Raw genomic sequence first — 22,529 nt, 5'->3', positions numbered from 1 at the left:
ATCATGAGGCCACTCAGGAAAAGGAGGCAGCAAGAGCGAGAGACAGAGGTGCCCTTCCCCTCCCAGCTGGGTCTGTGAGTCCCTGATCTCGCAGAGTCTCAGTGCTGCAGGCACCCAGCCCCCAGGTACTGGGCTGCAGTGCAAGCTAGAGGGGCTGATACAGAGAAGTCAGGACCAGTCAGAGCACTTCCCATGTCATCATGAAAACTCACTCCTGGAAAGCTGGGGGAGGGGAGGTAATATATTTTATTGGACCAGCTTCGGTTGGTGAGAGAGACAAGCTTTTGAACTTTCACAGAACTCTTCTTCAGGAAGAAGAAAGAACTCCGTGAAAGCGCCAAAGCTTGTCTCTCTTTCTCACCAACAAAAGTTGCTCCAATAAAAGATATTACCTCACTCACCTTGTGGCTCTAATTTCCTGGGAACAACAGGGCTACACCAACACAGCATACAAAAAATGCAAGATTCACATGAACAGCACAGAGTGACCACCATCACACCAGGACACTATTTTCAGGATTCATCTTAGCATAACGTCATCATCACACCAAGGAAGTAGCACTATCAGCACAATGAGATAAATATAGCCACATGTGCATGCCAAAAATTCACAGTACAAGCACACTGGGATCCACACAGCAGGAGAGTGGGGTCAGTTTAGCTCTCAGTTTAGTGGGGATAAACTCAGGGACTGAGTCCAAAGGTTCAGCTAAACACAAGGGCACCTGCAAATAGCTGTACTAACAGCAGGATCTACACTGGCACAATAGGAGGAGTTGCATGTCAGGGCACTAATTCCCAATCCCAGTGCAAGGCAATATGGGCTCCAGGCACCAGGTCTTTAGTACCAGAATTTGTTCTCCCAGGATGGAATTATACACGTTACAGAAGGCAACTCCCAAGAAACAACAAGGCCCCTTGACCAAATGGCTGGGTGAATGTTAAACAACCATCACCAGCCATTGTGCGGCAAGTGAATGACAATTAGCAATTCAGTGTACTGGGCTATCTTGATTATCACTTCAAAAGTTTTTTTTCTCTTAATTAATTGGCCTCTCAGAGTTGGTAAGACAACTCCCACCTGTTTATGCTCTCTGTATGTGTGTATATATATCTCCTCAATATATGTTCCATTCTATATGCATCCGAAGAAGTGGGCTGTAGTCCATGAAAGCTTATGCTCTAATAAATTTGTTAGTCTCTAAGGTGCCACAAGTACTCCTGTTCTTCTCATCACCAGAGAATTACTCAACCCTAGGACTCAGCAATGCCCCCTCCAACATGATCACTAGCCCTTCCCTTAGGAGACAATTCAGGTTTCCCCTTCCTACCTCCCCCCCAACATGGTGCCTGGACTTGTGTTTGCCAGAGCACATGGACTAAACACATAACAGGAGATAGTTCCAGCCTTCCCTTGGGAGACAATTCCATCCACACCCCCAAGGCAGAAATTGCACAGCTAGGAAGATTTCCCCTGATAGCCTCAGTCAGTTCCCCTCTCCTACCCGCCCCCACTCCTATCCCTTCCCCACTGCCTCTTCCCTTCCACCCCCCGCCCCCTAAGAGGCAGTCACCCAGATGCCAGGGAGAGGGACTAAGCGCACCATATGGACATGGTCACTGTCTCTGAGAGGCAGGCATCTCTGCCTAGGCAGGGAGGGCAAGCAGGAGGGGCACCACACCCTGCAGGAGACCAGGAGATGCCCACCATGCACGTCCTGGTCCAGCTGCCTGGCAGGGGCTGGTACTCTCAGTCTCTCTGTGCTGCGGGGGTGCAGGGGATGTTTTTGGAGATGCCTCTGGCTGAGCCCCCTGCCAGATGCAGAGAGCTGGGTGGCAGCTGGTGCCCCCATGCAGACGGCCACCCTGCCAGCAGCCAGGTGCCGGCTCTCAGCACAGCCACCTGGGATGGGGTTTCAGTCCCTCACCCCTGCCACCCTCACCACAAGACCCCCTTTGAAATACACTTACCAGCTGCTGCTACTGGTTGCCTTTAGTTGGGTGAGAGGTTAGGAGCTAGAGAGCCAGAGAAAGCACGCCTGCCACAAGAAGCAGGTAGGAGAAGGAGGAGGGGCTGCACTGCACAGGTGGGGTCACTCAGCTGAACCCTGGGCCCTGCTCCAGGAGCAGAGTTCCCCTCGCTGATTAGCTGGTTTTTGGTCACCAGCCAAACAGCACTCCCCTAGCTATCCTACTGCCCCGGCTGAACAGCTGATGGCTCACAGCCCCCATGGGCCCCATAAACAGTTGACTGGTGGGTGGGTGCCCCTGCCCCCTATGGCTAGAGGAGCATGCCCAGGGGTGGCATGTTTGTAGAAATTTTGGTGGTGCCCAGAACCTGCCCCTGCCCAAACTCCACCCCCCACCTGCCCAAGGCTCTGGGAGGGAGTTTGGGTGAGGGAGGAGGTCTGGGGTGCAGGCCCTAGGCTGGGGCAGAGGATTGGGGGGCAGGGTGCAGGCTCTGGGAGGGATTTTGGGGATGGGAGGGGTGCAGAGGGATGGGGTGCAGGGGTGAGGGCTGTGGCTGTAGATGAGGGGTTTGGAGTGTGGGAGGGGCTCAGGGCCAGAGTAGGGATGTAGGGGGTGAGGGCTCTGGCTGGGACTGGGGATAAGGTGTTTGGGGTGCTGGAGGGGTTCAGGGCTAGGGTTCAGGGTGTGGTGTGGTGGTGAAAGCTTTGACTGGGGGTGTGGGCTCTGGGGTGAGGCAGAGCTGGGGATGAGTTTGGGATGCAGGCAGACTGCTCTGGGACAGGGGCCAGAGAGGAGGACTCCCCCCAACCCTTTCCCTGCCGGCAGCAGCAAGCTCTGCGGGAAGAGGAGCCCCCCTTTCCTGCCCCCCCAGCAGCACACTGTCACTGCATGTGCTCCTAGGGCCCCTCTCAGGTCCAGGAATCTCCCTCACCTCCCCCGTGGTGGGTGCCGGGGGGTGCTGCGTGCGCCTCCTCCCCTGCTGTTGCCCCTGACTAGCCTCACTGGGGGTGAGGGATGGGGCTGCCTCCTTGCCCAACATGGGGCAGGAGCAGTGGCTGTGGGCGGGGGGCCCCCTGTGCTGCTGGAGGGTCCTGCTGGAAAAGGGAAGGGTCTGAGGGGGAAGGGCAGGCTCAGAGTCAGTCTTCCCTGGCAGTGGAGATGGGGGGCACTAGGACCCTGCAGCAGCAGTTGTGCCGGGAGGCAACAGGGAGCTGCACAGGGAGCAGCCGGGACATTGCTCCCAGGGCCATGAAAGGTGGGGGCGGGGGCAGCAAGTCAGGGCCAGGGGACACTGGGGGAAGGCGTGGGGGGGCCGCAGGTGGGGCCGGGGGGGCACACCCGGCCCCAAGTATTGCTGGAGCTGGGCCCCTGCCTCTCCTCCTCCCAGGAGCGGCCAGCTTGCTGGAGCTCAGCTCTTCTCCCATTTGTTTCTATAACAAATCAACCTGCGATTTCGATTAGAAATAAAAGGCTGTTTCCCTGGCAGAGTTTCCAATCAATTGAAACATTACACACACATAGTATTTATAAAAATAAAGTTATACACAGGCACACACATAACACAATCTATATTATAACATTAGGTTTTATAAAAGTTTATTTTTTTAAAATTCTGAATGTTGTGGTTAATCTGACCTTATCAGTGACAGCGACTTCATGCACTATTGAAATGTAATTACCTAGATGCAATCTTTCTGCTTATCTAGAAATACTTTCCAGCCGTGTATGAAATTGAACAGCATACATGTTTTTTAGTTGTCTTGCTAAGTCTCCAGGAAGGTTCTCCTTGTTGCTTCGGCTCCTGGCATTTTTAAACCAGGAAGCTAACTTCAAATGCTTATGGATCGAGGAACACAGGGTTTAAATATTGATGAAAATGAGCAATGTATGGTTTCCCCCCCATACGATCATGCAGAGATGAAATGGCAGCATTAAAACACATGCAGCATTTGCTTAAGGCTACTGGCTAGTCTGTCCTGGAATATATATTTTATTAAAGGGTAGCGGCTGCCGATCTATACATATTAAATTTTAAATAACACATTGGCATTTGAGATAACTCATGATGTCCTCAAGAAAATGTGATGAGAAAAGGTGTCGAGGAAGATATCTCAGCAGAAGTTTAGCTCACGCCAACTATGCGCGGAACAAGGGATCCCTGGCAGACGGTGCCTGCCCTAGACAGCCTGTGGGTGAGAGTTGCCAAAGAGAAGAGAGAAAAAGCCCAAACTTCCCCCTTTAAAGGAGAGGTTTGAGACTACAGCTTTACTGATCAATGGGCAGCCGGGGCCCGCCCCTTTTCTGTTTGGAAGGGGAGACTGACGAGAATAGGATTACTGCAGACAGACAGATGGACACAGGAGCCAACGGAGACAGACCCACAGACACAAAGGCAGGCACTCAGCAGACAGGCACATAGGCACGCTGCGGATGATCACCCAAGGAGCCACACAAAGACACCGAGGCACTCAAGAGGCTCAGATAACACACAGAGAGACAAGCACACACAGAGCTAGCTCCCTGCTGGTCAGTTTCACGCTCGCCCCAGACAGCTGTGCTTGCCTCTGTGGTGGGCCTCCCCCGTCTCCTCCTTCTCAGCAACCTCCAGCTGCGCGAAACTTCCCATCGGCTGCCCTGGAGGATCCCAGAATAGCCACAACAACATCCTCCTCCTTCCTCCCAGTCCAAAGGCGAGCGGGAGAAAGGGGGAGGAAGAAACAAGGCGGGGGAGCAGGGGTGGGCAAAAATGGGAAATGGAAGTTGGAGTTGATTGGTGTTGCTGAGAGGCTGATGATCGCATCTCAGGGTAGGGACGGGGAGGAGGAGTGGAGCTGGGGGAAAGCTTGACACCCGCCCGCCCACCGTCAGTTGCCGCTGTTTCTGCTTTGATGCAAAGGAATGAAGAGGGGTTTCCTGAGGGGAGAGCGTGTGGTTGATCCGAGGTGTGTTTGCTGGTGGCTGCAGACCTGCCGCCCTCTTTCCTCCCCATGCGGGCGCTTTCCCCCAGAGGCTCTGAGTCCTGGTTGCTCCTACTGCGGGATGGAGACGCATGCTTTCTGGCTAGTGCAACTTTTCCTTTTCGCGCTGTGGGGTAAGTAGCTGGCTTGCAAGATGATGCTCAGAACATCTCGGGCAAATGGTCAGTAAAAAGCACCTGGAGAAGTTATTAGCACTCCTCATTTACTAGCATGTATGAGTCTCTGCTGTTCTAGGAAGGTGTTTTGTCTTAAATAACTTAAAGCATTTATTATATTACCCCAGCAACAAAAGTGTTTAAGGTATTGGTTTGTGGGTTTCTCTTACAAGATAAAAGGAATAGATTTTTGCCAGGCATCTTTAGCTGAATGTAAATGTGGAAATGTAAACCCTTTCTACAAGTCCTGATTCTGCTGGAGAAGCAGAGCTCTTCCAGAAAGGTGATTTCATAAGGGGTTATTACATGCCAGAGAGAAAACAATCATACACAACCTCCTCCTCCATAATTCCCACCTCACTTAAATTATTCGGTAACAGTCTGAGTAAGGGAATCTGAAAATAAGCTCTTCTCTAAGGCATTAATGAGTTTGTGGCTGTCCTCGAGGAAGATGTGCTGGGTTGTATTTTGTAAGGTTAGTGGCTTTTTAGTGTCAAAGGCATTTTTGTGAGACTATATTAGCTGAAGTCTGATTTTCACCTCATTTGCTGGAGCTGTATATTAAAAATAAAGACTAGGGAAAGGCAACTTGGGTTATAAAAGAATAGATCATCTGTTTGGGAAGAGGATTTTTCTAAGAGCAGAAGGAATCTCTTCCTATGATATCAAGCACCGGGAACAGACCTCTGATAGTGTCCTGGTGAGAAAGGAGAAGCTGTCTCCAGCTCTCTCCTTGTTTCCCCACACACGCCTTATCAATTAGTTACAATATGAGAGATGTGTACATTTCACCCAGGGTGTTGATGATGCTGTGACAGGCACGGAACCACCTCCTTTTCAGCCTTGCAGCAGATGGCTGCTGTAAGACGGAGAGAACAAGAGTGAATAAATGTAAAAATAAGATGCCAAATCCTGAAAAGCATTGAGAACTGAATTGGGATTAGCTTGCATCCGAAGAAGTGGGCTATAGTCCACGAAAGCTTATGCTTTAATAAATTTGTTAGTCTCTAAGGTGCCACAAGTACTCCTGTTCTTTTTACACAGGAACTGTATGGCTTTCCCCCCCCTTTCTTCTTGCAGTGATATTAACTAAGGTAGCACATTTTTCTGTAAAATAGTTCAAAATAATCGTCTTTGATATGGTAGCTGGCTGAGTATAGATTTGGCCAATTCCCGAAGTCCTCACTCAGGCACAGTGGTCATTTTCCTTGAATGAGAGCTGCAAGATTGGTAACTTAGGTTTTGACCACCAGCCCAACATCCCGTAAGCCAATTTTGCCAGGAGATGAGTCAAGACATACATTACTATAGACGCTCACTTTCCAGGAAGAATGAATTGACTAACTTCTGAATTATATTCATCCTTTTCACACCAGCTTTAGTGTGGGCTCCCTCCCCTCCCTTTGGGAAGCAGGGAATTTTCCTGGTCCGGAGGCTGGATGATTCTATTTAGGATTTGCTCAAACAGTTACTTGTAACTGTGCAGATACCTTTCAGATTTTTCACATTCTTTAACTTCAGTTTATACTATGTTGTTAATCATTGATATTTCATTTTTCCCCCTTGTAGCTGTCTTTAGGAATTCAGGATTTAAAACCTTATAGTCACATCCAAAGTTACCGTCAGAATCTTATTCTGATTTTATTTACACCAGTCTAACTCGGGTGATGACAGTGGAGTTACTCTTGATTTACACAGATGTAAGTGAGAGGAGAATCAGGTCCAGAGTATTTAGAAGAGTATTCCATGTACTTTATAGAAGATAAAAACTTGAGACCAGAAGTTAGAGATCTTTACATGAAAAGGCCTATAAATAAAAGGAACATCTGGTTCTGACAATTTTCAGAAATGATGGGCCTCTAGTAACATTTTTTGCTTTAAAAAAAAGTAAAATGTCCATTTTGGTGGATTTTTCTCGCAACATTGTTTGAAACCTACCTTATGCAGTCAAATGTTTTGTACATTTCCATTTAAAATGTATTTCAGAATACAAACTTTCCTGACACCTAATGGTTGATTTCTTTACTGCTGAACATAGGGAAATAATCAGTAAATTTTGAGTAGGAGAAACTTCCAGTGTTAGATTTTGCCATGACTCTCACAAGTGAAACATGTTTACTAAGGATTTATTCCCAGAGAATGAACGGACTGAGGACTACTCTTCCTGTACCTCCAACAATTACACACAGTTCTCACCAGAGACACTAACAGGTCAGTCCCAGACTAGAGTTTCTTGCCTAGGCCAGTTGCTCACCTAACTGAAATCTACTGAAGAACTGATTTTCATGGTGGTCTACAACTGACAATGGATTGCTTTTGATGAAAAGCGAAGGGATAGATTTTGCATGAACAACAAAGATGTAAATGGAATCAAACTAATTCCCTGATTTAAAACCAACTTTTTATGATTACTAAAAAATTCACAATGTGGAATCTGACTATTATAAATAATACTCAATAACTGTAGTAAGTGTAAGCCAACTACAGTTTGTGCTGATTCTTCTGATGGCAAATAATACAAACATGATTCCTAGCATCAGTGATTCCCCAGGGATATTGACTATAATTGAACACTTTGAACCATCATTGTTCCTGCTTGTTTTTATTTCCGTAAGATCCAGTTTAAACACTGACCCCTGTGCCTTTTCTCTTTCGGTCAAATGTTGTTATGGTTGATCAGTCAATGCTCCCATTGAATTACTCAAAGTATATATTTTGAGAGCCTGTTCTGCACATCTATTTATCTTAGGTAATTTACATGGCACCCATTACCATAGTATATGAGTGCCTCACAGTCATTAATGTATTTTCATCACAACATTCCTGTGAGGTAGGGAAATGCTATTATCCCCATTTTTTTACAGATGGGGAACAGAGAAGCTAAGTGACTTGCCCCATGTCACACAGGGAGTCAGTGGTGGAGCAGGGATTTGCATGCACAGCCATTTAAGAGTCCAGTAGCATATTTTACAAGAGTAATTGTTCTGGCATCCTTTTTCAAACATTCCCCCCTCCATCCTGTAAAGATGGTTGCTTATTAGTAGTGCTGTATCTGTAGGTAAGGATGAAAGATGCTACATAAGTGTAAGAAGTTATCATTTATATTGAAACTTCATATTTTTTTAATTGTACAAGCATCTGTCTCAGCAAAACATGTTAAAGTAGAAATGTGATAACTATCATGATCTTTAGCACTTTTAATGCCCAGATCTCAAAACATTCTACAAAGTTGTAAAGTATCATTACCACTGTATTTTACAGCTGGGGAACTGTAGACCAGAGAAGCGAAGTATTTTGCCAGAGTTGCCCAGCAAATCAATGTCAGATCTGGAAACTGAATATGGCTCCAGGCTCCCACTCTTGTATCTTATGCTCTGGACTACACCTCCACACTGCTAATTATCACTAGAGCTGTATAAGAAGGACCCAATCCTGGAAGGTACTTGCGTGCCTTTTGTAAATACAGAATGCCCTCAAGTTCAACTCCATGTAAGATTGGATTCTAGTGAGAAAGAGAAGTTTTTTTCAAATTTAATCAATTTTTTTAAAATCATTCATGCGTTTCTCTATCATCTTAGTGATGAATCTAGTCCACTGTTTTGTGGCTGAAAGGGTTGGGATGAAGGGAGTGAAAATCAGCGTGGGAACGACATTGAATACAATAGATCAAGGTGTCAGTCAGTCAGACATAAGTACGAGTCTGTGTGTACTCTTAAAATGAGAACATCTCATTTTGAAACAGACCAGACCAGCTTAGCAATACACTACTCTGCTGTTTGAAAACATGCAGGATCCCTAACAAACGAGAGCAGCGCCTTGGCAATCAACAGGAAATATAATCAACGAACTCTATTGCTATCACTTTTGAAGTAAAGCAGACAAATTCTGATGCAGCCTGTGCTTCCAAGTTGCTGTTAGATCCTGGCACAACTCCACCATACTTCACCGTTTCCCTCTTCCTTTCGCCTCCTCTTCCTCTCCCCCCGTAACCTGAAGATTTCTAAGGTCTGCCCAGACCCCAGTGTACAGACTCATACTCGGTACAGTTAAGGTGACTGGAAAAAATGTACTGTGTTCATAAGACAGAGATCTTCTGAAATGTACATGGATGTGCTGTGGGTGGCAGCAGAGAGCATCAAATATTCAAGCAAAACCAGGCTGGTCCCAGAAGTCAAGAAGAATGACATTTACAAGATTAGAGGTACATTCCAGATTAAAGATAGGAGATAGACGGACACACACAAATTGGCAGACTGATTCTGATCCCATTCCACTGATGCAATTCCACTTAATTCAGTGGAGTTACTCCTGATTTACACCAGTTTAAATGAGAGTAGCACTTGGCTCTGACTTTTTTTTTTTTTTTTTACATGGGAATGAAATCGTCTCGTAGTGTGTGATTTAAAAAAAAAAGTATGTTGTGTATATATACAAACACATACACACAATTTTATAAGGATATTATTGTGGACGAGTTCCTGATGTAGGACAGCATGTCCTCAGTAAAAAGTGCACTAGGTGTGGTGGTTCTGCTTTTTAAGTCATATTTCTTTATTGCGCTGTCAAATTGTTATTTGTTTGAGACGCTGTTTTTCCACCACCTCAGTGCTGATTACAGAGCTTATTCACTGGTTGCCCTAGTTGCAAGCAAATGAAATTCCACCTACTTCCACCAAAAAAAAGGAAAAAAAAAAAAAAAGAAATTGCGCAAAGGGGTCAATGAAAAACTTCACTTGCCAAATACCATTTGTCATCAACTTGTGGCTTTGTTTACTTCTCACATCTCTCTCTCGTAGCAAACTACCTTCGCCCATAGTGGTTGTCCACATACACATTTCCACTGTAATAATGACACCAATCTTAATTCACACCTTCGGTAGAAGTCTGTGTGGACACTTTCTGATTTAAAAATAAGATTTTATTTCAATAAAAAACAAAATTGAAATAGGACACTTATTCCAAAATACAATTTAATTTTGAAATAAGAGTGTCCATACAGACTTGCACTGAAATAAAAAGGTTATTTTGGCGCAAATTTATATGTAGGTCAGCCCTAAGAATGCTATGTGACTAGCCCCAGAAAAGAGGTGGGAATGAGGCAGAGATCTTGATTTTAGTATAGCTTTTGACATACTCATCACATTCTCATAAATAAACTAGGAAAATGTGGTCTAGATGAAATTATTAAAAGGTGGTTGCAAATCTGGTTGAAAGGCCATATTCAAAGTGTAGTTATCAATGGATCACTGTCAAACTGAGGGATGAATCTAGCGGGATCCTGTAGGGGTCTGTCCGGGGTCTGATGATCTTCAATATTTTCATTAATGACTTGGATAATGGAATGGAGAGTATGCTTATAAAATTTACACACGATACCAAGCTGGGAGGAATTGCAGGCACTTTGGAGGACAGGATTAGAATTCAAAATGACCTTGACAAGTTGGAGAATTGATCTGAAATCAACAAGATGAAATTCAATAAAGACAAGTGCAAAGTACCACACTTTGGAAGGAAAAATCAAATGCACAACTACAAATGGGGGATAACTGGCTTATTGGTAGTACTGTTGGAAAGGCTCTGGGGTTATAGTGAACCCCACACTGAGTATGAGTCAACAATGTGATGCAATTGTGAAAAAGACTTATATCATTCTGAGGTGTATTAACAGGAATGTTGTATGTAAGACACGGGAGGTAATTGTCTCTCTCTACTCAGCACTGGTGAAGCCTCAGCTGGAGTACTGTGTCCAGTTTGAGCACCACAATTTAGGAAGTATGTGGATAAATTGGAGAGAGTCCAGAGGAGAGCAACAAAAATGATAAAAGGTTCAGAAAACCTGATCTACGAGGAAAGGTTGAAAAACCTGGGCATGTTTAATCTTGAGAAAAGAAGACTGAAGGTATGTCTACACTGCAATTAGATACCCATGGCTGGCCTATGCCAGTTGGCTCGGGTCTGCGACTGTTTCATTGCAGTGTAGATTTGCAGGCTTGGGCTGGAGCCTGAGATCTGTGATCCTCTCATCTCACAGTGTCCTAGAGCCTGACTCCAGCCCAAGTCTGCAAATCTACACTGCAATTAAGCTGCCCCTCAGCCTGAGCCCTGTTAGCCCACGTCAGCAGGCATGGACCAACTGCAGGCTTTTAATTGCAGTGTAAATATACCCTAAGGGAAACCTGATAACAGTTTTCAAATATGTTACGTGCTGTCAGGAGCGGCGCCAGGGTTTTTGCTGCCCTAGGCGGCAGCGCTCCTCCTCTGAGCATTTGGCGGCGGGGGTCCTTCCGCTCCACATCTTCGGGGCACTTCGGCGGCGGGTCCCGGAGTGAGTGAAGGATCTGCCGCCGAATTTCTGCCGAAGACCCGGAGCGGAAGGACACCCCGCCGCCGAATTTCCGCTGAGGGCAGCAAAATGCCACCCCCCAAATCCTGCTGCCCTAGGCGACCACCTAGGGTCGCCTAGTGGAAGCGCCAGCCCTGCATGCTGTTACAAAGAGAATGGTGATCAGTTGTTCTCTATGTCCATTGAAGGTAGGACAAGAAGTAATTGGCTTAACGTGCAGCAAGGGAGATTTAGGTTAGATATTAGGAAAAACTTTCTAACTACAAGGGTAATTAAGCTCTGGAATAGACTTCTAAGGAAAGCTGTGGAATTCCTATCACTGGAGGTTGTTAAGAGCAGGTTGGACAAACACCTCTCAGGGATGGTCTTAAGTATACTTGGTCCTGCCTCAGCACAGGGGGCTGGATTAGAAGACCTCTTAAGGTCCCTTCCAGCCCTACATTTCTCTGAGTCAATAGGAAATGTTAATGTGAGCCAACAAAAGGTTTCCTAAAACTTTACAGGACTGCTCTAAGATAATATCTTGACTTAATGTCTTCTCTGAAACTAATCCAGAAAGTACTGGGGAGAAGATTGTTCTTCACTGAAGTGAATGTCAAAAGTGTGTGAGCTATTACAAATAGTTCAATGGCTAGAAAGGAAGACAGCCTCTGTCTTGAGAACAGCATGACCTTATCTCATTGGTGTCACTTAGTAATGGCCTTCATTTCTGATGGGAATTCAGAGCTATGTTTGCCAAATGCTCTGTTTTTTTTTTTTTTTTTTTTTTGCATCCTCTTGTCTGTTGAGGACTACATGTTTAAGGATCTATCCTTTTATTTTCTGTATTTTCTCTACGTTATCTTAAAGTAAAGGGTATTGTGTTCTCAGTGTGCTGCCCACCTGTTTTCAGTTCCGGAGAAGCGGTGACTGGGGAAAGAGGATTAATAGCCAAGTTGCTGGTCTGAGCATATTGAGAATTGTTGGATCAGCTGACAAGCAGTGATGCTGGAACAATTTTTATAACGGGGGTACTGAAGGAGGAAACCATGGATTGTTATTACTACTTCAAGCCAGGGGCTGTAGCAGCACCCTAATTCCAGCACATATGCAGACAAGCCCTCCAGAAATTCTCCTGGCATGGTCTAAAGGCAAGCAAAGCACCAAAAGGAGCATGGACAACGTCCCTGATCCTTCAGACTTTAAAATCTTTGGCTAAGTCTTTATAGGATTGGGCACAAAAGAGCAAGAACAGTGAAGTTGTTGACATGCCTGCACATACACAGCCCCAATTCTGTCTGCTGCTGTCTGTCTGAGTGGCAGAGTTGTGCACTAGGGAGTTTTTCGAAGGCTGGGAGGAAGAAATTCCCCTGAGCGGGCAGTGCAGCAACAGGAGTTTGCTGCTCCGCGGCCAGTTCTACATTCTGAAGGCTGAAGTAGTATTTGCAGCATCTACAGCCTGCCCTGCGCTGGGGCAGGGAAATGGCCATTTGATCTAGGTAGTGTCTCAGCCGTATCACCAAATCTCTGCTGCTTGGCAGTGCACAGGGAGCTTTTGTGGAGCAGGGTGTCTGGTTAGCACACAGGGAGAGCAACCCCAGCGTGGGCCCCTGCCCCACTCCCTGAACAGTAGAACCACCCCAATTTTGCTACTAACAGAGCTCTTCATGTCACAGGAGAGATGTGGCCAGATGTTCCCTATATTGTGTTAATAGATTACTGCATTTAATAGCATAAATGTGCACATTCATATAACTGCATCCTTAATATTAATGCAGCATTAGGCTTACACAGTTATAAAAAACAAACTGGGAAATAGAAGTTAAAATTCCTACAACAACATTAACTGTCACATGGCACAAGCATAACCTCACCTACTCCTGTTTTACTGTTAAATGAGCAGCCTAATATAGTGTTGTTAAATATATACCATAAAACAGGAATTCTCAAACTCCCATTTATGCCATAGACTTTGTGTGACCTTTGGGAAATCACTTAGGCCCAGATCCACAAAGGTATTTAGGCTCCTAACTTCAACTGATTGCAATGGGAGTTAGGAGTCTAAATATTTTTCAGGATCTGGGTCTAGGGCCTTGGCTACACTTACCCGGTAGTTCGGCGGCGAGCGATCGAACTTCTGGGTTCGACTTATCGCGTCTAGTCTGGACGCGATAAGTCGAACCCGGAAGTGCTCGCCGTCGACTGCGGTACTCCAGCTCGGCGAGAGGAGTACCGCGGAGTTGACGGGGGAGCCTGCCTGCCGAGTGTGGACCAAGGTAAGTTCGAACTAAGGTACTTCGAACTTCAGCTACGTTATTCACGTAGCTGAAGTTGCGTACCTTAGTTCGAATTAGGGGGGTAGTGTAGACCTGGCTTTAGTCTCTCGGTGTCTGTAAAATGGGAACAGTGGTACTTATCTACCTCACAGGGTGGTGCGAGGATAAAGACATTAAAGACTGTGAAGAGCTTTGAGATCTACTGATGGAAAGTGTGATATAAGAGTTAGGAATTATTATTGTTAAACTTAAGACCTAATGTACCACACTGAATATTCAAACCCACCTGGCATCCCAACTTCATTTTGATCAGCAGACCTAGAAGGGATTTTTATTCTGATAAACCAACCTGCATCCCACCTGACTGGCATGCATCTCACCAGTGGTACATGTTTCCACAGTGTCAAAACAGCTACCACAGAATACTCACTAATGAGCAATGGGGCCAGTGAATATTGCTGGAGGAACCTCGGGCCTGATTTACACTCACCTATGTCAGTGTAAATCAGAAATAGTTCTATCAAAGCCAATGCAGTTACACCAACATGTAAGTGATGTGAGAGGAGAATCAGGCCCCTTAAAACATTTGAATTTCCTGGTTTTCTTTATCTTAGTTCAGTGATTTGAATGTCATATGAATGTAGTTTTTTGATGTTTGCATTTGATTGATTTTAAGACTTGAAGAACATTCCTGTGCTTAATCAATAATGTTACCTTTTTAAGGCTGGGATTTCCAAAGTGGTCTAAGGGCATCAGGTGCCCAACTCCTGTTGTGCGGTGCCCTTCTGGCTCTGACGCAGGACTGGAATGTTGTAAAAGAGTTTGGGTCTTCTGCTTAAGATCTTGGCTGTTGCCTACTGAGCAAGCTTAGATGTGGGTTTGTTTTTCCACCCAACCGCTTTGTACTTTATCACCAAACCAATTTGTTTTAAAAACTTGTTTGTAGACATATGCCCAGATTTGTAGGTTTGGCTCCACTCAGTCTTTCAGTGCATAACTGACTTAGGAAACTAGTGCCCAGAGTTTTAAAGCTATTTAGGTGCATAAGTCCTATAGAAATAAATGAGAGTTAGGTGTCTAACTAAATACCTTTAAAATTGGGCCCTAAGTCTCACTTTCAAAAATGATTTAAGCACTGAGGTGTCTAAGTGTCATTGAAAGTCAATTAGATTTATACTCCTAAGAGCTTAAGAGGCCTTTGAAAAAAAGACTTTGGTTCCAAGTCAATTAGGCATTGCAATGCAGAGCAGAGCAACAGCTAAATATCTTTAAAACTCGGGGGCATGCTCCAGAATGAACACTTCGCTGGGGATGGGGTGGTTATTCCACCACTTGCAGTTTTTAAGTCAAGACCGGATGTTTTTCTAAAAGATTTACTCTAGCTCAGACAGCTGTAATGGGCTTGATGCAGGAATTACTGGGTGAGGTTCTATGGCCTGTGTTATGCAGGAGGTCAGACTAAACGATCATAATGGTCCTTTCTGGCCTTAAAACCTGAGCCGCTATGTGCTTTCAAAGTTCAGCCATTTTTAGTTCTGTATAGGAAAAATGGTTGATTCATTGGGGGGGGGGGGGGGCGAATGGAGACGTGCCCCTGCTTCTTCTTCTCCAGCTTCATATAACTCAGCAATGGCTAAAAGGGCTTCCTTCAAACTTTCACCAAAAAAATCGCCTTTTGTCTGAGATCAAGCATAGAAAATGTCAGTCCAAGAAGAACGCTTTGGGCAAGTGAAAGCGTGGAGATTACAGATACTGATTTGCAGCCTTAATTATAGCATTTGTACCAAACATATCTTGCATTGTGAAGAGAGATAATAAACACCTGGCTCAGACTGTGTCAACACTTCCATTTTAAATCATATTTGCCAAGCTGAAACTTCTTTGCATTCAATCAAGTGACCAGAGAGTTTATGGATTAATCCTTTCTCAAGCAGTCAAGGCTAGAGTAAAGCGCATGCTATTAGTGCTGTCGATAAAGAATTATGAAAAGTCTCCTGCAACAATGCCGGGAGTTTGGCTACCTTAAAATAAGCAATCGGTTCCAACCCTATTATCTGTGCCCCAGCTGTAAAATAGACATTCTAAGCTTAGGCGGGAATAACATAGATACACAATTAGTTCTGATGCTTTTTTGAAAAACAAAACATACTTTTGCTTTTGATTTTTGACTTCTATACAAACATATATTGTTCCTGTACAACCAGACACAAAGCTTCTTTTAAAATCGGAGATTTTGTAGGCATTTTAACTATTTAATATACACTAGTATCCTATGAGAGTTTGAGATGGTTTGGATAGTGTATAAAATGAAATTGCTGTGTAGTTATTATGGTGCTTGATGATACTGCTTTGGATCAAGGGATCATTACCCTTGAGCTCAAAGGAGAATCCATCTCAAAGCCTGTCCTTGAGAGCAGACTCACTTCTGTTTTCCAGCCTGCTTTTTAGGGGCTTGAATATAAGGCATTAGGGACTTTTGTGTACTTTCACTGAGTTTGGATTACTTCCAGGGATCCAGGGGAAGAACTGAGTTCCTTGTTTTCCCATATAGTGTTTTATTTTTTTGTTTCCCATGCGTGTTCATTGGCATACCCCTAATACAGCCCTTGTTTCCCACAGTTTCCAGTGTGGCTGCAGATCATCTCCAAATAGAACGTCTTTTTGCGCTTGGGCTGGGAGGTGTTGTACATGTTACCTTCCTTCTGATTTTTTCTTAATTACATGTTGAGATAAAATACAGCAGAAAGGTAAATTGACAAAAGCAAAGAAAGCCACAGTTTAAAGGTGAAACACAGACTAAGTCATCTTGTTCCTGTAGGTATAACTTAAGTTCTAGAAGATGTTTATGGAACACTTAACTGTGAATGGCCTTGGTTTTATTGTTTTCAGTCATATCTGTAATAAATCTGCAGTGTAGTTCTTATGCATGAAGATAAGGAGGTGGGTAGAGAAAAGAAGTGACAGGATTAACTCTCCACCTAATGTTTCTTTGTCCTGAAGTGTTGTCTTCACCACTGAAATTTTTTAAATGGACTAGTGGTATTTTGTAAAACATGAAGATCAAAGAAAATACAGATCTTCAAATATTTGCCTCCTTTAAAAAGAACCATCACAACTTTCCCTTCCTGGAGAAAACTCAATTCCATTAGCCCCAGTTCTGCCCTCAGCTGGACACGTGTAAATTCCACTGAAGCTAATGAGTGACACCAGTGTAACAGAACTGGGCTCTGTCATTTGGGCTCAAGTCATTTCAGATACTTGGGTTCTTTTTTGTGCAAACGTGAATTGTTGCAACCTCCTTCTGCCCCCCCCCCCCCATGTCACTTTAGTATGTTACAGAGACAAGGTGGCTGAGATAATATCTTTTATTGCACCAGCTTCTGTTGGCGAGAGAGACAAGCCTTTGAGCTTACACAGAGCTCTTCCCTCGGGGCAGGGACCTATTATTTTATTTATGTATTGAGTGCTATGCATACCTACCGTATGATGCTATATAAATAACAATATGTGCCAAGGTCTGGGATCTTGTTGCTACTTTGTGACTGCCATGGTGAAAGTACTGTTCTGGCATAAAAAGTCTTATGTGCTCATATGTGACCTGACAACCTTGAATTCAGGGAGGGAGGGATAGCTCAGTGGTTTGTGTGTTGGCCTACTAAACCCAGCATTGCAAGTTCAATCCTTGAGAGGGCCACTTAGGGATATCTGGAGCAAAATCAGTATTTGGTCCTGCTAGTAAAGGCTGGACCCAATGACTTTTCAGGGTCCCTTCCAGTTCTATGAGATAGGTATGTCTCCTTATTTAAAAAAAAAAAAAAAAGCTTGGGCAGTTTAAAGAACCTCAGGCACAATTATTCCCTTATGGTACATATGGACTTTACTGGAAAATTGACTTTTGATGAAATTACATCAACATTAGTACATTTAACCTGTTACTGGTTAGCATGAACAGGCTGCAAGAAGAGCACACATAAACCTGGGGATGGGCAAGGTAATTAGGGTGGTAATCTTGTTGCAAGGAAAAAACATTTCCCTGATCTCCTGTGATATCAGGATCTTGCTTTAAAATGTCTGCTTCTCAGGGGAAAAAGAAGTTTTAAACGTCTTTAAGTATCCCATGCTATAAACACTTCCTCAGGAGGGAGTGTGCTGTGACCCTCGTGTGTGAAACTTATGTGGGTCACTTCCCCTTCCCAAGGCTTAAAAATATATAAGCTCATTTGGCTGTCCCATGCAGTTCCTGTGACTAAAGTCCTTATTTGCCTTGAGGGACTCATACTGTACTTGACCTTCACAGGTGAATGGATGTCGAATTAAGCCAGTATTGGGCTGACCTTTATATTTCCTTATTATAAGTAAACTTTATGCCACATCACCTTTGCTTTAGTCTTTTCATGCTTCTTTGGCTAAAGACTACGTAGCATCACACATGCTAAAAATATTTGCTTCCTGGTAATCATGTGGTACATTGTAGATTGGTAGGCCAAGGGTCATATACCATCCTAGACTCCCATGATCATCTTACATGGCAATTAGTGGACTGAAGGCAATACCTCTATAGGAATAATTTAGATAGCAGACATTTTTTGTACTCCATTTCAGCTGTTACCTCTTTTTTTTTGCACGCACCTTAACCATATGTTGCACAGCCACATCTCACATACACCTTTTAGATAGAGATGTTCATGACTATAACACACTTCATTTGGACAGAAACTGTTTCTTTGAGACAGAGGGAGCTGTGATCTAGTTGTCCTGGCACAGAACTGGATGTTAGGAATGCATTATCCCAAACCTGATACTGACTTCCCTCTGTGGTCTTGTGTAAATCACTTAACATACTCTGCCTTTGTTTCCCTGCTTATAAAATGGGAATAACAAAAACAGTACTTCACAAGGGTGTGATGAAGATGTATAAGTTCAAATGCTTGGAAAATAAAATATACAAAATATTATGGTGTCTTTTCAAACCCTTGGCTTTTCCCCCTTTATTGGTATTGTCCTAGTATAATAATATTGCCCACTTAACCCTTTTGCTGCCAGCATCTACCATAGCAGGACATGGCAACCTGCAGTGCACTTGCTATTAACAGCTAGGATGACCAGATATCCCGATTTTACAGGGACAGTCCCGATTTTGGGTCTTTTTCTCACATAGGCACCTATTACCCCCCACCTCCTGTCCTGATTTTTGACACTTGCTATCTGGTCAGCCTATTAACAGCTCACTGAGGATTTTAGCACCTGGATATTGCACTGATTGGTGCGCTATAAAGGCCCATGAAAAGATTTACCATGTACATATAGGAGCACATAGGGCAAAATGCATCTCCATGTTAGATAGCGCTGAAGTGGTCAAAGGAGTAGCACTTAAAATAATCCACTTTTAGTGCTCCAGTCACAAAAACAAAACCGAAAATTTAACTGGTAAAGGAAGGTTATTAAGAGTGCCAGAAAATGTAACTATTCAGTGACTTTGATATTTTTGTCAAACTATATTTTATAAATTATCAGAGCCATTCTAAAAATAAAGGTCTCTTACAGAAATGAATTTATTAAAGAACAGTTTTGGTGTAAAAATGTATGGACAAGGATGGTCCCTAGCCTCTGTTTGCCAGAAGCTGGGAATGGGCAACAGGGCATGGATCACTTGATGATTATCTGTTCTATTCATTCCCTCTGGGGCACCTGGCATTGGCCACTGTCAGAAGTCAAGATACTAGGCTAGATGGACCTTTGGTCTGACCCAGTATGCCATTCTTATGTTATGTTCTAAAAATTAAACATCCAGGCATACTCTATTGAGGAATTGTGCAGAATATAATAGGGATGAAACCAATAGAGTTCTATAGAAGCTATACTAAAAACCCATATAATTGAATAGAAAAAAAAATCTCTTTCTACAGTTTTTTAAACTGTCCTTTAAAATTCTATAGCTGGAATAGAATTTTCCATAGAATGGTCCAAAAAGCCTATAGGAATGACCTCATTTTAATTAAATTCTACAGAACTTTTCCATAAGGTGCATGTGCACTCAAGAATCAGAGTAGAGTGTTTGTAGTCCAGTGGCATTTAAAGATCCCAATCAGGACCAGAACTCTGTTGTTCAAGGCAACACATGAACATAGAGAGAAACACCAGTATGGCCCTTAAAGTTGAATTGAACAGCTTATGATGAGCCAAAATCTAAGTTTAAGATTTAATGTTTCTCTCGCAACAAAACCACTTGCAAATTACAGCGCTCCATAGACAGCTGCAGGGAATGTCAAGGTAACATCAGTGGGCGTAGGATCAGGCCCACTATGTTGTATGGGAAACACGGATCATTGGTCTCCGGTCTTGTGTGGTAAGCAACGGAGGAAATAATTCCCCCCTCCCATTTTATTTGAAATTATAATTATCTGTATTTTTAAAGTGCATACACATATTTTCTGCTAAGGAAAAATTCATCCCAGTGCAAAGAGCTTGTGTAAGGTTCTCCATACCATTTTACACCCTTAATGTGTGATTCTTGTGTAGCATGCAGGGGCCTGTACACAGACGTGAATTCAATAATTAGTGATTTAGGAGTGTTTGAAAAGCTCTTCTGCTTGCCTTTGAACAGGTTTACACTGGGTCATCTTTTGATTAGCTTAATTCTCTGCAATTCTGCACTGCTAGACTTGAATTGATGCAGACCTCTTGGAGAGTGCACCATAGACCCCCTGCATGTGGTGCTGGGAGTCAGCCAAAAGCAGTTCCTGATTCCACCAGCTCAGTTATACTTTTGAAACAAAGGGATTTTTTTTTCTTTTTGGAACAGTGTTCCTCTGGGAAGGATTTGAGCTATGGTTCCTGGGAGGGGAAAAATCTACTTGAGAACTAATCTGGATAATTGTTTGTGTCACCATTTAAGAACGTGAAGTGAATTTACTTCATGCAAATGATACTGAGACTAAATAATTAGTTTCTCTGCCAGCTACAGATTAGTTGTTGTGAAGACTGTCACGTTATATTTCTTTCTGTAAGAATTACTTCATCTAAATTTGAATAAGACAGAACATTTATGATGGAATCATAATTTAACATCTCTGGTTAAGTTTTTGTTGCTGAGTAGGGGATTTAGATGCACAGCTCCCAAGATAAAATAGAAATTTTGTGTCTATAACTTACTAGTCACCTTTGAAAGTCTCTGCTTGGAACAGTAACAGTGGGTAGAGCCCTGCATGGACACCAAATTTATATCCGCAGATGCGGATACCCGCGGATATAAAGCGGGTAGCCGAGGAGCTGCAGGGCTCTACCGGGAATGGCAACAGCGAAAGCAGCCGCATGTCTGGTCACCGCTCACAGGAGCCAGCACCCCACGCAGGCAGCTCCTCTAGCGTTACTGTACCATCCCCAATTCCACCTAGTCGGGTTGGCACCAGGCTTAGTGGCTTGCACACTCCTGGACTAGCGTGACCAGGGACAGCTGCTGCTGAGCCTGGTGCCCACCCCAGTGGGCGGGGTTGGGAACAGTACAGCCACACCAGAAGACCTGCCTGCACGAGTGGGGTGCTGGCTCTTGAGAGCAGCGGCCGGATGTGTGGCTGCTTTCACCGCTGCCATTCTCGGTGGAGCGCTGCAGCTCCTCAGATATCTGCTTTATATCTGTGGATATCCGCATTCATGGATATAAATTTGGCATCCATGCAGTGGTCTAACAATGGGTAAGTCTACACTGCAATAAAAAACCTGTGGCACTGAGTCTCAGAGTCTAGGGCTTTGGCTGCAGGGCTAAAAATTGCAATGTTGACATTCAGGCTCAGACTGGAGCCTGGGCTTTAAAACCCACTTCCCTTGTGGGGTTTCAGAACCTGGGATCCAGCCTGAGCATCTATACTGTCATTTTCAGCCCTGCAGACAAAGCCCTGTGACCCCAAGTCAGCTCTTCTGGCCTGCTGTGTCTGTGCCAAAGGTCTTTTATTGCAGGGTAGATGTACCCAGTAAGTAAAACAGTTTAAAGTAAAGAAGCAGAAAATCTATCTCAGAGACTTTTGGGAATACATATTGGTTATTCAGAAATTGTCAAGTATTTATATATTGCCAGCAGTGAGTTAAGTGCTTTACAAACAAGTGGGAGGACAGTGTTTCTGACACAGTTGAAGTAAGATTTCAGAATAATTGGCAGGCTTCTTGGCAGTCTCAGAAAGGGTTGGGAAGTTCTGAACTGACAGGGAGACTTGAGCGACTAGTAACATTAGTAGTGTTCCATGTTGAGGTGCACCGATGGATGAATAAGAGAAGTTTGAATTACTCCATCTTCTGATTTACTGGCTCTGTGGAAAGAGAATGCCAGTGCCCAGGGTTGTTCAACTGCCTAAATTCCCTTACCAATTCAAAAACCAGACAATGATATTTCAGACTCTGACATAATATAGCACTGCCTTACACTGTTAGTTCCAAATATTAAAATACATCACTTAGTACTTGTTTTTCATACCACCGCTACAGGAACAAAAATTGATTGGGGAAAGTAAATATAAGGGCCAGATAGTAGGGCAAGGGTCAAAGCAAAATGGTTTTTATTCAAACCTGGATCTCCACCAAATTCTTCATAGGTTTTCTTTCTTTCTTTCTTTCTTTCTTTCTTTCTAGATTTTGGATTAGCCAAAATAGTAAACTGGTAACACCATCTCTGGCTGCATTCTTTTCATGTGGCCTACAAACAATTAATGCTAACTCACTTCCCCCTCTGTGCCTCAGTTTCCCTGTGTGTAAAACGGGAATAAATGATGCTGACCTGCTTTGTAAAGCATTTTGAACACTACCAATGAAAGAACTATAAAGAAGATAGATATTATTA

General features: G+C 43.9%; 1 protein-coding gene across 2 annotated transcripts in view; it reads left to right on the top strand.

Annotated features, from left to right (window-relative positions):
• Positions 1-4,307: 4,307 nt before the first annotated feature.
• The window catches only part of RAMP3 (receptor activity modifying protein 3), a 95,412-nt gene continuing 77,190 nt past the window's right edge, over positions 4,308-22,529 (top strand). Inside the window, exons 1-2 of one of the 2 annotated variants that reach the window (XM_054019109.1) lie at positions 4,308-4,497; positions 4,868-5,062. In XM_054019109.1, the coding sequence (XP_053875084.1) occupies positions 4,870-5,062 (193 nt within the window). In that variant the 5' untranslated portion in view covers positions 4,308-4,497; positions 4,868-4,869. Of the gene's footprint in view, positions 4,498-4,803; positions 5,063-22,529 lie in introns of those variants that run through there. The other variant, XM_054019110.1, reaches the window with a different exon arrangement.

This window comes from Malaclemys terrapin, chromosome 2 (assembly GCF_027887155.1).
Source record: "Malaclemys terrapin pileata isolate rMalTer1 chromosome 2, rMalTer1.hap1, whole genome shotgun sequence".
NCBI classification, from domain to species: Eukaryota; Metazoa; Chordata; order Testudines; family Emydidae; genus Malaclemys; species Malaclemys terrapin.
Note: the sequence above shows the minus strand (reverse complement) of the source record. Positions and strands in the feature narration are given on the sequence as shown.